The sequence below is a fragment of the Camelus bactrianus genome, chromosome 5 (assembly GCF_048773025.1).
Source record: "Camelus bactrianus isolate YW-2024 breed Bactrian camel chromosome 5, ASM4877302v1, whole genome shotgun sequence".
NCBI classification, from domain to species: domain Eukaryota; kingdom Metazoa; phylum Chordata; class Mammalia; order Artiodactyla; family Camelidae; genus Camelus; species Camelus bactrianus.
Genome location: NC_133543.1, coordinates 102,311,069 through 102,328,426, shown reverse-complemented (window position 1 = coordinate 102,328,426; position 17,358 = coordinate 102,311,069). Strand labels below are relative to the sequence as shown.

General features: G+C 51.0%; 1 protein-coding gene across 9 annotated transcripts in view; it reads left to right on the top strand.

Moving 5' to 3' along the window:
- COL6A3 (collagen type VI alpha 3 chain) overlaps positions 1–17,358 on the top strand; it is an 82,146-nt gene that overhangs the window by 19,947 nt on the left and 44,841 nt on the right. For 6 of the 9 annotated variants that reach the window (XM_074364546.1, XM_074364549.1, XM_074364544.1 and 3 more), the window contains 5 exons: positions 5,395–5,997; positions 9,280–9,864; positions 11,500–12,099; positions 13,444–14,016; positions 15,450–16,058. In XM_074364546.1, the coding sequence (XP_074220647.1) occupies positions 5,395–5,997; positions 9,280–9,864; positions 11,500–12,099; positions 13,444–14,016; positions 15,450–16,058 (2,970 nt within the window). The remainder of the gene's footprint in view (positions 1–5,394; positions 5,998–9,279; positions 9,865–11,499; positions 12,100–13,443; positions 14,017–15,449; positions 16,059–17,358) is intronic. The other 3 variants (XM_074364551.1, XM_074364550.1, XM_074364547.1) reach the window with 2 other exon arrangements.

Here is a 17,358-nt window from a genome sequence, read left to right as displayed (position 1 = left end):
TCCCATTCGCTGCTGGAATAGAAAGCTTTGTTTTTGTTTGTTTTTTTTTTTTTTTTGAAAGAAGAAGGTTCCATGTCTGGAAAAGCAAGAGTGGAGGGGGAAGGAGGGCGTCCACTTTTGTGTTCAGTGGAACAACAGACAGAGGTCCTCTCTTTTACGCAATGTAATTTCTTTCAGAGACTTGACAGGATTAGAGTGGTAGGGACCCTTAGATGTGACCCAGCCCAGATCGACTTTGGAGAACCAGTCCTAGACGGTAGTGATAACGCCGTTGGTGAAGGAAAAAGAGCCAGAGGGCCTGACGTGCTGGCTCTGGGTCTGGTTTCCTTCCTCGTCCTCCGTGCTGTCCGCGGGCTGTGCCCGAAGAGATGCTCCTGGCTCGCATGATGGACGTCACTCTGGAAGTGCGGGTGGCCGTTGCCCAGCGAGCGGGCAGGAAGTGAGGGCGGAACCAAGGGCTTCAAGGGAGAGAAGAGCCCCCGAAGGAGAGACGGAGGGAAAGGAGGGGAGGGGGCTGCGCTGGGGGGGGGGGGGGCGGGCAGCTGAGAGAGCGCGGGTGGCGCCCGTAAGCGGGCCGGCGGGGCGGGGCGGGGCGGGGCCGAGGGGGCGCGGGGCGCGGAGGGATCGGGGCTGGTTTTGAACAGCCGCCTTGCGGCTGCGCTGAAGGAGCCACAGAACGTTCAGGAAGGAGCTACAGGCTTGCGGTGGCGTTCAGTTGTTGGCCGAGACCACGAGCCCGTGGCCTTCTCGGCTGGCATGGCACCCGGACGTTCTGCGGGTGTCTCAGGCACTCTTGGAAGAAAAAAGAGTTAATAGGGTTGGAGCTGCAGAGGGAGGATGACAGAGACAAGAGGTCTTCCTGGGGAGGAAATCCACAATGGTAGCTAGTAAATTCCTGAAAGCGAGCGCCCTGGGGTCCGGGCTGGGCAGGGAAGCGGGTCAGAGCTGGAAGGGGACGGGAGACTTCTGGAGAGCCAGAGGAGGCGAGGCCAGGACGAGAGGGAAGACACCTGGAGGCAACTGAGTGTGGAACCAGGGGATGCTGGCAGTGTGGGTGGAGGAAGGCTTTGGAGGGCAGGTCGTGGGGGTGGAGGAGTTTTAAGTGATGCTCTCGGTGTGGCCGCCACGTGCTCAGGGTGCACGAGGAAGCTGGGAGCACCAGAGGCCGGAGCTGAGCGTGGTTATCCCCATAGACGTAGAAGTCTCTGGAGATGACCCCACGGTGTGTGGTGTGGGCGCAGGCTGAGCATGAAGTATGTGAAATCATTTAGTGAAGCTGGAGAGCCCTTCAGTGTACTTAGCTGCGGCACGGAGGTGGAGAATTCTTTGAGTGACTAAGCAGGTGCACACAGAGGGAGTGATCGCAGAGGGTGAGATTTCTGGCCCAGGTTTCTCTGAAGCGTTTGAAAGTGGCTACCGCCTAGAGGGTTTCAGAGATAGGAGGTGGGGGGTGACGTGACAGGCGGAAAGTTGGTCTCCTGCGAATTCAAGGTGGTGGGAGGAGCAGGAAGAAGAAAGTGGATTTTGAGCCGTAAATCAACCCATCAAAAAAGCCAGATGCAAGGGACTGATGGAAGGACAGAGGGGCAGGGGGAGTCCAGGGAATGGGAGAGCTTTCTGGATTGTGATCAGAGTAACGGGGGGAGTTGGAGGTAAGCTGTATCTGACAGCAGTTCTTCATCACAGAAATTCAGAGAACAAGCGATAGGGAGCAGGATGTGCGGATGTCAGGAGAAAGGAGCCAGTCGTCCTGGGCAGGCAGAGCCTGGTGAGGAGAAGGGTTTCGGAACTAACCAGCCCTAAGGTGTTTCAGAAGGTTGTTCATAATGGTTTCCCACTGCTTACCCGTGATTTCAGCTTTGATGGGGCAGGAGTGCTAATGCCCCTATCAGTGGGTCTGCTTCTAATAGAGAGGAATGCGGGTAGGTCTGGAATATTTGTATTCAGCCTGAAAAGCATTCATTCCCTCCTTCCAATGACATGCCTCACCTCTGCATTATAACGTGTGTCGATCCTGCTAGAGTACAGGAGAAGAAGGTGGGACCCCTGAGAGCACCCCAAATCAAGTTCACAAGGAGACTTGCTGGTTGCAAGGAGATTGCAAGACGGCAACTAACGACCTTCTCCATTCGCTACAACATTCTCCGTGTCAATAATTCACTAACCATTGCATTTCTGAATATAGCGATCGTAACTCATCCATGTCAGAAACAGCGAAGGGGCTCAGGGGAGAAGTGGAGCATCTCTATTGATGTTTTGGCCAATTCAGGGAAAGAGTGGACGAGTTTGCCTTCAAGTTTAACCATTATATAAGTGGATACACAGTTCGATTACCATATGAATGCTAAACGAGCCAAGCCACATAGTATGTTTCCGTGATGATAAAACCTTTGTTTTTATGCCAAGAAAACATCTCTGTCTTCTAGTGTTCAAGCCACTAGCAGCGCCAGGGCGGACCATTAATGCATTTATGTTGTCTTTTCTAATTAACTTCACTCTGCATTTCCTTCAGTATCATGTCCCACTGCATGTTCCACAGCAAAAAAATAATATAGTAATAACTCTGTTTATAGTGTTTGGGAAAGGTAGTCAGGAAGGCATCATAGAGGTTGCCAGCAAGTCAGGGCTGTTTCTTCTCATGTCCTGTCCACTAGGTAGGCGACTTTCCCCCATAAATATATATGTAGAAAAAGTTAATGATTGCCCCTGTTTTAAATGAACTCTGCTCAAGTAATCTCAGAAAGCTGTATATTTAAAAATCCTTTTTATGAATGGATATCAAATACAAAAGCCTTGTACTAAAGCAAAAGCTAAAGGTGATCTGTATTCAGTGAGGATAAGCTTTCTTTTCTTTGTAAAATATGAAGATTTCAAAACCTTGTGAAACTGGTCTGCAGGTTTGTGTTTGCATAGGAAATGCAAACACGATCTCTTAGATTTTTCCTGAAGAAAGGAAGCACCCCATGAGCTAAGGCAGCCCTGGTGTCCACACCCACGTGCTCAGGAAAACAGTGTTTCCACCGGGGTTGAAGGAGCCTCTGATTTTTACCCTGGACGTTGAGAGGCTTTTCCATGGAAAATGCCACAGAGGGTGCGATCCGTGAGCCATGAAAGCAGAAAACCAGACAACCTCACAATTTAAATTTGAGCTAGATCCGATTCCTCTCAGAGCCAGTACTGGTGGCTGCGTGCCTTGCTGCGCACAGGAACCCACGGCTCTTGTGTCTGTCTGAGGCTTCGGTGCTCCCGGATAACACAGCATGCCCTTGTGTGTCCCATGATCATCTGCATAAGAGGACAATGTTGTTTTTTTCAGTGATGACAAATTATCCAACATTTTTCTATGACCTGCTGTGGTTCAGCGTTTTAGAAGAGACATTATCAAGGCTTTCCCCTCAGTGTTCGTTTATCGGATCTATTCTGTTGTGAATTGCAATCAACAGGGAAGTAATAAATTAATAAGGAACAGGTCACCCTGTGATTCAGGTATCAGTTTCCTTTCAGGGCCCCTAGGCTCATGGTGAGTCCTTCTTTTAAGTGTCTTGGTTTGCTGAGTCAGTGGCCAGTCTTTTGTACCCCAGGGTCATTGTTTTAGGCCTGGGAAATGTTGAGGGATCTCGTGGGGTGATCTGTGGAGCCTCCAGCTCCTAGAACGTGAGCCATTTCTATCGGCCCGCTGTGTAATTCACACTGCCGGCACTACACCCTCCCAAAGATCCTTCAGGAATCTCCTGTTTTGGCTGAAGAGTAGCAAATGCTTTGGAATTCTTAACAAAAGTTAAATTAGTATCTTGTAAGAGGTTACAAGATATTTCCACATCAGTATCTCCCTCTTCAGGGAATTCCTCTGCAAAATTTTGAGGGATTTCGTGTATGTAGGGGGAGAAAGCAGCCGGGATTCAAGCCATCCCTGGCTCAGTTTACCCAAGAAAGTACTGGGGTAAGAACATAATTTCACTAGCGCAAAATCCCCCAATTTTATCAGACAAGATTTGCATCCTGTTTCCACAGTGGAAATAAAAGCAGCTTTATTGGCACAAGAAAAAATTAATTTGAAATATAAAATGTTCACTGTCACTAAAAATACCAGAATGAGGGATACGGTGTTACAATTACACTCCAAATATAGCTTCCTAAAACCAAAGGGAAAAATCATTTTTGTAAATACCATGTATGTTCACATTAAGTCTCTTCCTGTTCCTAACACACACTTAAGTTATTAAAAAATGTTTACTAGAATAGTTTTTCCTTTTCTATAGTATCAGTCAATCTGATGTAAATGTTCTCGCTGAGCCTTTGAAATATTCCACCCAGGTTTGGAGTTGATTGACTGCTATTCCTCATGTCAGTGCTTCTATGAAACCTCCATTCTCAGTAACAGAATGCAAGTTTCATGTTTGCCAAGGTCAAGGGGAGAAAAGGGGTCTTGGTCAGCTGTTTTGATGTCCATGTGTATAACCCCAGAGCTAATTCTGATGAAGAGTTTACTGGATACTCAAGGTCCCGCCAGGCACTGGGTCTAGGGTGTCATAAAAATAAGGTTGGATAATTATGTCATGACTGGTTTCATATCACTCTGCTTAACATCGTTCTGCATTATGTGACTGAATACAGAGGCAACGGCAAAAATAAACGAATGAATGAGCCTAATCTCCTACCTGCGTCTGAGTTGCAGGAACTAAATATCATTTGAGAAGAAAAAAAAACCAAACCAAAATGTGTGAGCATTTTTAGATCAAAACTGTAGATGTTGTTTGAGTTCTTTTCATTTTCCCAAAATTGTGGATACACAGACATTTTGGTTCTTAAAGAAAAAAAAAAAGAAGGAACAACAGTTGTTCAAGGAATCAAGTGTTTAACGTACTGGGATGATGAGTCATCAAACCTTAAATCTGAGATTCTGTTTTGTGCGGTGGATTTGAAGAAGAAAGTTCTTATAATCACTTGAGAATTATGAGACATGTCCCCAAATTAGAAATCATCTTTGGACCTTTGTTACTGCCCTGCTTTATTTTCTCCTGTGTGTATGGTAATGCACAGTTCCATGCAACTATAGTTCCCTCCAAATTTAGTAGAAATTTCCAGAACACACTGAAGATTTCTCCCAGAAGAGTCAATAGAATGTCTTGGAATTTAATGACAAAGATGGTGCAGATGAGGATTTGGTATTAAATGCCTCTATTCAACACCATTCATTTCTGTTAAGAAGTTGCCTCTTATCCATTCAGAATGCAGAACCGAAAGAGAATTTCACGTTCCTTAATCAACATGTGTTTTGGTTGTCAGTATTTCGTGTTTCTTATTGGTTTCCAAAGAAACATGTCAGAACACTGAATGATGCATGTGGTCACTTGTTCTAACACTTCACATTTTTTGCATTTCTCTCTTTTAAAGCACAAGACTCTGCTGACATTATTTTCCTTATTGATGGATCAAACAACACCGGAAGTGTCAATTTCGCAGTCATTCGCGACTTCCTTGTAAATCTCCTTGAGAGACTCTCAGTTGGAACTCAGCAGATCCGAGTGGGGGTGGTCCAGTATAGCGATGAGCCCAGAACCATGTTCTCCTTGAACACCTACTCCACCAAGGCTCAGATTCTGGATGCAGTGAAAGCCCTTGGGTTCCTTGGTGGGGAGTTGGCCAATGTCGGGCTCGCCCTTGAATTCCTGGTGGAGAACCACTTCACCCAGGCTGGGGGCAGCCGCGCGGAGGAAGGGGTTCCCCAGGTGCTGGTCCTCATAAGTGCCGGGCCGTCTAGTGACGAGGTCCGCGACGGGGTGGTGGCACTGAAGCAGGCTAGCGTTTTCTCATTTGGCCTCGGAGCCCAGGCCGCCTCCAAGGCAGAGCTTCAGCACATAGCTACCAATGACAACCTGGTGTTTACTGTCCCGGAATTCCGTAGCTTTGGGGACCTCCAGGAGCAATTACTGCCGTACATTGTGGGCGTGGCCCAAAGGCACATTGTCTTGCAACCGCCAACCATTGTCACACAAGGTACGTATGCTTTCCTCAGCATCTGTGTGGTGGTGGGCTGTTCTGGGTGTGGTTTTGTAGAGGTCAGGAGGGCACCTTGCAGAATGATTCACCTCGGGAGAACCTGTAAGTACCCACAGTCAAGTCCTCCCCAGAGGAGCGAGCTCTTGGACGTGGTCTGTGACGGCTGCAGTGCTCCAAACACCCGGAGAGCTGTGAGCGCGTGGAAAGCTCTTGTTAGAGCCTGAGCCGTCAGGAGAGGGTGCTTTAAGGAAAAAGGTGTATGTATGTGTTCGGATTCTTTTCCATTACAGCTCATTGCAAGAAACTGCATATAGTTCCCTGTGCTATGCAGTGGGTCCCTGTTGCCTGTCTGTTTTACATATATAATGTGTATCTGTTAATCCCAAACTCCTCATCTATCCCTCCCCCCTCTTCCCCATTAGTAACAGTTGGTGAAGGAAGTGTGCATTTAAGGCTAATTCAACAAACCCGTGACTTTGAGTTTATGAAACACTATCGTGTCATCTACTTATGTCACAGTCGTCCTAAAAATGGGTCTCGGGGGCTCATTACAAGTCTGAGGAAAGTACTGCAGGGCAATGGCCCTGAGCTCTGAGTCAGCGTGCTAGCCTTGCTCACAGGTGCGTGGCAGCTGTCTCCCCTGACTCATCTTTACACTGGGTAGCGGAAGTGGCGCTTCTGGAGGTAAGAAATAACGGAGCACTCACTCGGTGGAACATTTAAGAAAGCCTTTTCTCCCCTGCTTATCAAGTTGAGGGGAGCTCTATCAAGTGGAGTGGAGAGATTACACACACAGTTGGAGGGCCTTTGGCAAAAGAACCCCATTGACGTCATTTTAAAAAAACCCATAAAACGAATCAAGTCACATAACAAAATGCATTTAACAGGTCAAATGTGGGAGATGGGGGTGCATTTCAAAATGGAAGTGAGACTAGAGTGGCGCTCGATGCTCTAGCAGGTAAAACCCAGCAGGTGCAGGTGAGCCGAGTTACGCTGGCCCGTGATCTCTGCCTGTCAGAGATTTTACTGCCAACAGTATTAGGCATATTGCTGGGTGGGGTAAAGTAGAATGGATGCAAAATTACATCCTGAAAATTCTCTGGATATTTCCAGACATCCCTCTGATTGGAATACAGTCTCTCACAGTTTCTCCCAGCTTGCCTGCTTTTGGAAACAAACGAACAACTTCCATGGGTTTTGTAAACACTGAGGAAGTGTTACGGCTGCAGTAGGGAGAGTGGGTCTCTGGTCTCTGGTCTCATGTTAATCTGCTGTGTGATCCTGGGCAGGCCACACAGCCTCTCTGGGCTCCAGGGAGGTGAGGTTGGGAAGGGGCGTGTTGAGAGCGAGGAGAAACAGATTTGGGCATTGGTGGGGGAGGATGGGGTGGGAATGGGCTGGAGGGAAGAGGCTGGGCAGAGGGGGGGTGAGGGCGAGCTCAGAGGTGGGGACGCTCTGGATACAGGGAGCCCGGGTGTGGGCCTGGAAGCGGGTGCTGGGGGATCAGGGGGACGTGGGTACAGAGGAAGACAGCTCCAGGGAAGGGTGATGGGAGCTGGGTGTTTGAGGAGGATTTGCTTGGGAACAGTAGATGGGAAGGTGAGGACAGTCATCCGGTCCTGGGCTGGCAAGGGCTGCAGGGAACCCAGCGTCCCAGGGGAAGCCAGTCGGCAGGGAGCTGAGGGCTAAGTCCACTAGTTAGCAGGACCTTCAGGCCCCTCTCAGTACGGGCGTTCACAGCAGGCCCCCAGCAGAGCCACGAGACGGAGAGCACGGCTCTGACTGGGCTGGCGTCTCAGGGCAGGAGAAGGAAGTCTCTTCCTGGAGAGGAGAGGAGGGGACGCCCCTCAGCCTGATGGGTGAGTCAGCCTGATGAGTGCGGGGTGAGAGGGGACCTGCTCTCTCTTCGTCTGTCCCTCCGTTGTGTCCATCTCAGTGGATGCAGGAGCCTCTGCATTGATGGTGTAAAGTCTCCATCCTCAGTGTAGACGGGCTGTGTGTGTGTGTGTGAGTGTGTGTCCAGGCGTGCTTGCTGTCCTGTGTGTGTCTAAAAAGCACACGTGTGGCTACCTGTGTAGCTGTACATAAGTGTGCATATATGGAGAGAGGGGGAGGGGACGGCAGGGTGCGTGGCACCCAGTGTCCCTCAGCCCCCACATGTAGGGAGAACCCACAGGTCTGCAGGCGTCTATGGAGAATTTGAGGACTTGGAATTGATTGTTTACCCTGCAACTTGAGGCCAAAGCAGTGGTTCCCACGTGCCTGTTCCTGGATGCTCTGTCTCGCTGGTGCATTAACATTTCCTCTTAAAGAGGAGAGCTTGCACCCATCATGTCAGTGTAGTCAAAAGTCAAGTCTTACATACCATCCTGCTCTCTGCACGCAGTAACGGAGGCCTCCCCAGTCCAGATAATCCTTTAATAAATTACAAACCCTCCTGCCTCAGTTTTAACTTTGATGAGCTTACAAGTCTTGGAAGCCTTGTCAGGTTTCTGGACTGGGGGCTTGGTCCCCGAGACTCAGGTGGGCTGCCTGCGTGGATACAGCAGGGGGCAGAAGGTCGGTGGCGCTCGGAGGCAGTAATCTTGTCCGGGTTGTGATCTGTCTTTGAGTTGCCACGGCCTTAGCATGTAACTTGGGACCTTCACAGCACAGGTCTCTTAAATGGAAGTACCTCTGTGCCGCTTGCTGGCTTTGACATCAATTGCCTTTTCGTAAGTTTTATGAAGTTAAATAATCGGTGTTTTTCTCCCCCTTTCCTGAAAAATCAACACACAGACAGTAGAACCGAAGGGAATAGAGTCAAAGTTCAAGGTCTGCATGTGGCGATCGGTGGTTATGAAAGCAAGGTTGTCTGACCCAGGGCCCTCCGAGCAGATGCTGATGGTGACTTTAGTTACCTGAGCTTTAATTATCTGTGCTTTGACTTCATTCTCCCCTCTAAAGTGCGAGCTATAGATTTTATGGCAGAAAAGAGCTTTCTGGCTTTTTTAGTGACGATATACTAAATAGGTGGTTGATAAAACTGTGTTAATTTTTGCACAACTGTTTTGTAAAAGGTACTATGGGTGGGGGTTGGGGAGCCCAGTCTGCCCTCTGCAGGGAAGGACACAGTTGTAACTAATGTGTATTGTGACAAATTCCTCAGGGGCTCTCACTGACTTCACTGTGGCCAGGGCAAGTGCGAGCATCTGTGGGGGGCAGTTTGCAGTGTAGACAGTCATACTGAACGTGCTGGTTCAGGCCCTTCTACTCACCTTGTGACGTTGCTACCTACAGTCATCGAAGTCAACAAGAGGGACATAGTTTTCCTGGTGGATGGCTCATCTGCACTGGGACTGGCCAACTTCAATGCGATCCGCGACTTCATTGCCAAGGTCATCCAGAGGCTGGAAATCGGACAGGACCTTATCCAGGTGGCTGTGGCTCAGTACGCAGACACAGTGCGGCCAGAGTTCTATTTCAATACCTACCCCAGCAAGAGGGAAGTCATGACCGCTGTGCGGAGGATGAAGCCCTTGGAGGGCTCGGCCCTGTACACGGGCTCGGCTCTGGACTTCGTCCGGAACAGCCTGTTCACCGGCGGGACCGGCTACCGGGCTGCCGAGGGGGTCCCCAAGCTGTTGGTGCTGATTACAGGCGGTAAGTCCTCAGATGAAGTCAGCCAGCCAGCCCAGGAGCTGAAGAGAAGCAACATCATGGCCTTTGCCATCGGGAACAAGGTGTCCAACCGGGCTGAGCTGGAAGAGATCGCGTTCGACTCCACCCTGGTGTTCGTTCCGGATGAGTTCCGGACCGCCCCTCTGCAGGGCCTGCTGCCCAGCGTGCTGGCGCCTCTCCGGACGCTCTCTGGAACCACCGAAGGTATGATGTGGGGGGTGGGGGTCAGACACATAATGGGGTGGTCTTCAGGCAGAGCCTTTGAGGGAAAAACAAACCCAAGTTTTATTCATGTTCAGCTAAGAGACACCTCTTACGTGAAGGATACAACAGACAAGATTTATTTCAGGTTTCCTTTTACCCTGAGTTGGGAATTATACGACTTAAAATGCCATAAAATAAGAGTTGTGTGACTTAAACTGTAAGACCAGGGGCCACCTGCCTTTGAAGCTTCCAGCCAAGGAGATCACGTCTTGGTTCGGAACCCCCAGGAGGTCCCAGTGTTCTGCTTTTCCTGGTGGCTCCTGTCCAGCCTCCTCCTCCCACCACCAAGATGTAGCCTGGCCCTTCCTCCCCTGAGCAGACGGCCCACTTCCAAACGGCCCAAACCTGACCAGCATAGACCGTGAACCCTCTCTCCCCTCTCTTTAAGGAATTTCCTCCAACGGGGCAGCGCAGTGAAGGGATGGGTATGCAGATAAAAGCCCAGGGGTTCTTCAGATCCTTCCTTTGATGTGGTTATCAGTGACCAGCTACTTTTGAAGCTGCCATGATGGTCTGTGAGCTTGCAGTTTGCCGTCCTTAACGAAGATGAATATCACGGAAACGAGCTTCTCTGCCTCACAAACTTTACCACTGAATGTTCGATGCATGAGCCACGTGCATGAAGGCATGCTCTCTGCTCAGGCTTTCTGCTCTCCTGAAAGCCTCTCTCCCTCTCTCTCTGTCTCTGTCTCTCATTTCCTTAAAACTTCTAATCCACACTTTCACAGCCAAAGTTCAAGCTGATAGAACATAGGGTACGATTCCCTGTTAGGTTAAACATCAGGGGAGACGTGGGGAAGGATCTGTTTTTATTTTAGAGGCACGTGTTGGGGAAAGCACTCTGATTGGAAGATTATATTTTTGATGCTCCGTGAACCTCGAGCAGGCCTTGCCAAGAGTCTCTTTGGATTTTAATGTGTTGTGTTTCCATGGTCCTGTGATCTGGCTCACGAGGAATCCCCGAGGGCACTGGCTGGATTACTGCCTGGCAGTGCCGTGACTCCCCACGAGAAGAGTCTCACATGACAAATAGGCTGTCCGAGCGATGTTTCAAGATGAGAGCAGAGCATTTTTTGGGTGTTTTTAGGCTTCAGGACCTCATGTTCTCTGGTTAACTTGGGCTAACATTAGTGTAAATCTCTCTGTAAAGATGTAGTGGGGGCCCCGGGGGACCCAGCCTCGCCCATGTAATCCTGGCTGAGACCATGGTCACTAACCGAGGATGCAGAAAGACACAGCACCCTTGCAGAATTCATTTCTGGGGTGGGGGGGCATGTTCCATTTCAAGGAGTCTGATCGTCTTTTGTTGGTTGCAAACATTCTCGCTTTGGCCCTGTATCTGTGTTGAGCCAACTTGGTTTTGTAAACTTGACTGTCAACGTGCCTGACAACCACCAGCCCCCACCGGAGGAAAATATGCAGCCTCCTGCCATATTTTGTGAGGTGGATGTGCTTGGCCTCACCGGATTTCTCTGTGTTCCACACGTGGGCATGTGTGTCCGGCCCGCGGGCACACATGGTGACCCCGTCCGCGGTGCTGTTTGTCTCACCTTGTTCTCTGTGCTCCCACTGCAGTTCATGCAAACAAAAGGGATATCATCTTTCTTTTGGATGGATCGCTCAACGTTGGAAAGACCAACTTCCCGTACGTGCGGGACTTTGTCATGAACGTAGTGAACAGCCTCGATGTCGGAAGCGACAGCGTCCGAGTCGGTTTAGTGCAATTTAGTGACACTCCGGTCACGGAGTTCTCCCTAGACACATACCAGACCAAGCCAGAGCTGCTCGCTCACGTGAGGCAGCTGCAGCTCCAGGGGGGCTCGGGCCTGAACACCGGCGCTGCCCTAGGCTATGTCCACGCGACCCACTTCACCGAGGCCGGCGGCAGCAGGATCCGCGAACACGTGCCGCAGCTGCTGCTCCTGCTCACGGCCGGCCCGGCCGACGACGCGTACCTGCAGGCGGCCAACGCCCTGGCGCGCGCCGGCGTCCTGACCTTTTGCGTGGGCGCCGGCCGGGCCGACAAGGCCGAGCTCGAGCAGATCGCTTTTAACCCGAGCCTGGTGTACCTCATGGATGATTTCAGCTCCCTGCCAGCTTTGCCCCAGCAGCTGATTCAGCCCCTAACCACGTATGTTAGCGGAGGTGTGGAGGAAGTTCCGCTCGGCCAGCCAGGTAACGCTCTCCGGCGGCTCGGGGCGCCCTCTCCCACAGCCCTCCTGCAAACTGACACCTCTTTGCCGAGCAGGTGGTCCCGTCTGAACTCAAGAGTGTGGTAACGAGCCATAGGAATAGAGTGGGCTCCCTGCGGTGGAAGGAGTTTGAATGGGGGCTTGAGACCCTGTACCGGCAAGCGTAGGTCCTCTGTCTCCAGGGCGTCTGTTCATGCAAGTTTAGGAAGCCCAGCTTACGCTCTGCCCGTGTTGCCTCACCCTTCGTTCAGAAGCTGGGCTGACTTCTTTTCTGGCCCTGATGCCTGTGAAGAGTCTGGAGTGCAAATCCCGATGGTAATGGGAGAAAGACAGAGAGAGAGAGAGACAGTGAGAGAGAGAGAGAGAGAGAGAGAGGGAGAGACTCCCTTTCGTGCCTGAGTATGTGTTGGGAGCATTTCCAAAATTGAAATTAGTTTCTTGAGATGATTTTTTTTTTAATGTTCCAAATCTGCTGTCTCTAAAAAATTACTTGTCATAAACCCAGCAAAGGCTGTGTCATCACATGATGGTGAAATGGTTTCCAGAGGAAACCTGGGTGCTGATGATTGCACATGAATGTGGTGGCAAGATGCGGACACACAGGAGCCACCGGCTTGCTGACGCCCTACTGATGGGTAGCCAGGCTGAGCCAACTGAATCCTAATCGGAATAGTTCCAAGAACCCTTTGAGCCGAAAGTAATGTTCACATGATGTGTTGTAGCCCCCCATGGGCTCATCTGTGTTTCCTGTTGTCCAATCATGGCAGATTGAAAGTCACTGACATAGAGCCGGACCCACAGATTGATAATGGACACTATTTTGGGTTCTAACCCATAATGTCAAATTTAATGAAAAGGAAATCCAGTTAGAGCGTCTGTCACACGCTTATGTGTCGACTCAATTATACTTGGGTGGTTAACCCATTTCAGCCTTTGTCACTAGAGACAGATCAGTTCTTTAAGCAAAAGGACACTAAGGATCATATTTTCAATAGTTTTGTTTATAACCATTCGAAAATGCTGTTCTCCTGGAGTGAGTGCCACCTGATGCAAGAGCAGAACCCTCTGGGCTTTTCTTTGGGTTGCTCTGTGAAAGAAGTGTGATGCTGGGCTGAGCAGACCAGGCTAGGAGCTGTAGTCCTGTGCAAAGATGCAGCACTCTGGAGGGGGCGCTGGAGCGGCAGCTGGTGTGGGTTTTCTCTTCCCTTGCCGGTGCAGTGATGGCCAGATGCACTTCCTGAACCCCATTACCCACGGCTGGCGGTGCTGGGCTGAGCACCTGCTGTGATCTCGTCCCTCACTCTGTCCTCACCCACTTTCATTGCAGAGAGCAAGCGGGACATTCTGTTCCTCTTTGACGGCTCGGCCAACCTCGTGGGCCAGTTCCCCGCCGTCCGCGACTTCCTCTACAAGATCATCGACGAGCTGAATGTGAAACCCGAGGGGACTCGGATCGCGGTGGCTCAGTACAGCGATGACGTCCGGGTGGAGTCCCGTTTTGATGAGCACCAGAATAAGCCCGAAATCCTGAATCTCGTGAAGAGGATGAAGATCAAGACGGGCAAAGCCCTCAACCTGGGCTATGCCCTGGACTACGCGCAGAGGTACATCTTTGTGAAGTCCGCCGGAAGCCGGATCGAGGACGGAGTGCTGCAGTTCCTGGTGCTGCTGGTGGCGGGAAGGTCGTCGGACCGCGTGGACGGGCCGGCACTCAACCTGAAACAGAGCGGGGTGGTGCCTTTCATCCTCCAGGCCAAGAACGCAGACCCGGCCGAGCTGGAGCTCATCGTGCCTTCCCCCGCCTTCATCCTGGTTGCCGAGTCGCTTCCCAAGGTTGGAGACCTCCAACCACAGATCGTGAACCTCTTGAAATCGGTGCAAACTGGGGCGCCAACACCAGGTAAGGCAGAGAACTTCTGGTTGCTTCTGCAGCCCTGTTCTCTTGTGCGGAGTCAACTGTAGGGTGCTGGCTTCAGGTCCTCAGGGAGAAGCCCTCCTCGGATTTCCAAGAAAGATAGGGGATTTCTGTAGAAACAATGGAATATGACTTGTCTTTCCCCAAGTTGACCCTCTAACTGCTCTTTGGGGCAAAGCAGGAGAATCAGGGTGAATATTTTTAAAGACATTAGAGTATTTCACCATAAAATAACATTATAAACGTTTAGATAGATCAGTGGTTAAAAATCCCTTTTTTTTGAAAAAAAAAAGCTCTATTTTTACAATATGCGCGATAAAAATCTTACAACCTGGTTACATTAGCGCTAAAGCTGTATTTATCTTCATATCCCCCAGTATCTGATTTTAAGTGGGTATCACTGTGCTATAATTCATTCTCTACCTTCATTAAAAACATAAAGTGTGAAGGGAGGCAGGCCCGTCCCCATTACAAACACTGCATTAAAATTTTCAATCAGTCATCTTCGCGGCCATGAGTTCGTGTTCAACCGCTTTCCCCGTGGTGACAAAAATGCAGTAAAAAGAGTAATTTCGCATATAATCCCTTTGATTAAAACCCAGAGAAACTAGAGCTTCTGCGTTGACTATTGGGTACGTTCACTGTTGGCTTTGGGTTGTAAACTGGACATCTGGGTTACATTTTCACCCGGTGACCCACTGTGACTTGCAACAAATCATTTGAGACCTCCCAGCTGTAAAAAGCGAACGGTTATGTGGACTCAGCCTGTGTCTCTCCAGCCCCCACCCCAATGTTTCTTCTTGAGTACAGCTTTGAAAGTCAACAATACTGCTCAAACTCTGAAAAGTGCTAAAATAAAAGGGCGATCTCCATGTATAGATGCCTTAGTTCCCCATGGCTGTGTTAACAAATTGGAATTCATTTAGTGGTTTAAAACAAAATGAATTAACTACCTTGTTTTAGAGGTCAGAAATCCCAACCAGTTTTACTGGGCTTAAAATCAGAGTGTCTGCAGGCTTGCCTTCCTTCCGGAGTTCCTCGCAGATTCTCGATTTCCTTGCCCCTTCCAGTTTCTAGGCGCCACCCGCATCCCTTGGTCCTCAGCCCCTTCCTCCGTCTTCTAAGCCAGCAACACAGTGTCTTCTTTCTTCTCTGACCTCCATATCCATCCTTATATCTTCTCCCTCCGGCTGGAATCCTCTGATCTCCCTTTTCTAAGGACACATGACTGAGTCTCCTGGATCCACCGGGATGCTCCAGGATCATCATCCCCTTAATCCTTAATTTAATCACTCCTGCAGATTCCCTCCCAGGAATTAGGAACTTGATATCGGGGGCCACTATCCCACCCACCACCACTGGTATGAAGTTGTCCCTCCTCTGTTCTGTGCGAGTCACGGAGGCCGCCTTCCTTCTAGTTTCAGGTGAAAAGGATGTGGTGTTTCTGATTGACGGCTCTGACGGTGTCCAGAGTGGCTTCCCTCTGCTGAAAGACTTTGTCCAGAGAGTTGTGGAGAGCCTGGACGTGGGTCCGGACCGGGTGCGCGTGGCTGTGGTGCAGTACAGTGACCGGACCAGGCCCGAGTTCTACCTGAACTCGTACATGGACAAGCAGAGCGTGGTCAGCGCCATCCGCAGGCTGACCCTCCTGGGAGGGCCCACCCCCAACACCGGGGCCTCCCTGGCCTTCGTGCTGAGGAACATCCTGATTGGCTCTGCGGGAAGCAGGATCGCAGAAGGCGTGCCGCAGCTCCTGATCGTCCTCACGGCCGACAGGTCGGGCGATGACGTGCGGGGCCCCTCGGTGATGGCAAAGAGGGGAGGGGCGGTGCCCATCGGCATCGGCATTGGGAACGCCGACATCACCGAGATGCAGACCATCTCCTTCATCCCGGACTTTGCCGTGGCTATTCCCACCTTCCGGCAGCTGGGGACCGTGCAGCAGGTCATCTCGGACAGAGTGACCCAGCTCAGCCGTGAAGAGCTGAGCAGGCTGCAGGCATCTTTGCTGTCCACACTGAGCCCAGGTGAGGAGTGGGTTCCTGACCTCTCTGTTCCTTGAAATCCCTGGGGCTCCTTGTTTGGACCATGGGTTACAAAGCATTCTCAGTTCTGTTTCCGTAACCATGTGGCGTGAGAACTAGAGTCATGTGATGAGTTAGGAACCACGTGGCCTTGGTGGCCAGAAGGGGCAGAGGCTTGGGGAGATGCTAAGGTTTATGTTTTGGGCCAAATTAAAGTCTCAAGGAGGGGCCTATGCTTGGCTTACAGTTCAGACCTCTAACTTGGCAGAAAGGCTTCTGCTGAGGTACAGAAGGGAGGGGCCGTCTGACTGATGCCTCCAGTTCAGTGTGGGCCCCAGGCTGCCCTGGTCGGTCCAGCCGGCAGTGTCCTGTGATCGGGGGGGGGGGGGGGGGGAGCTGGACCACAGGCGCACCAACTGTCGAGCCGGGGCACAGTCTCTGGAATATTGGCATTTCCAGGGCCCGAGGGCAAAGATGGCTGTCGAATTTGCTTGATGTGAAGAATTCAGTGTCGCAGCAGGCAGGGAGCCCACCCGGCTCCCTTGACCGTGGCTGGTTCTGTCTCCTCCTTCCAGTGATCCTTTCCTAGGCCTGATGCAATGAGCGAGGAAATGCTGGGCCCCTGGCTGCTGAGAGGGAAGGGGGCTCAGATCTATCCATCCGTCCAAAAACACCCACCGAGGGCTTGCCCTCCCAGGGCACGCGGTTGGGCAGGGCTCCTGTGTGGTTCACCTTCTATAGAACCCCATCCGCATAGAGCACCAGGACACGGGGAGGGGAGGGGGAAATGCTGCTGGGGGAGGGTGGGGAAGAGCAAGTGAGAGAAAAGTCAGAAGCAGGACCTGGTGCCCTTTGGGTGAGTGAGGGAGGGGTCGGCTGCTCCTCGCTGGTGTCCAGGCAGGGTGCCCACGCCCCACCAGACTCCCATGGAGTGTCCTAAAGAGCTCGTGATCAAATACATTTGGGAAAACAACGGGATAAATAAAGTGAGGGTTTTTTCTTGGTGGGGGGTTGGTTTTGCTCAGACTGATGTGTTTTGTGTATCTCTGATACCGTGAGCGAACACAGCATCTCCAAAACCTGTCTGGCTGCAGGAGTCCTTGCTCAGGGTGCACGTGGAGGCCCCGGTGTTCCCGGGAGACGCCGTGGGCCTTCGGAAGTGCTGTGTGTGTGCAGTTCCTTTACTTTAGGCACGAGCACATGTTTCCCCTGGTCCGTCTGCTCTCCTGCTCTTCAAAATGACTATTTTCCTCCTTCTCCTCCTGCTTGATGCCTCTCTCCCTCTGCTGACTCTGAGCCGGTA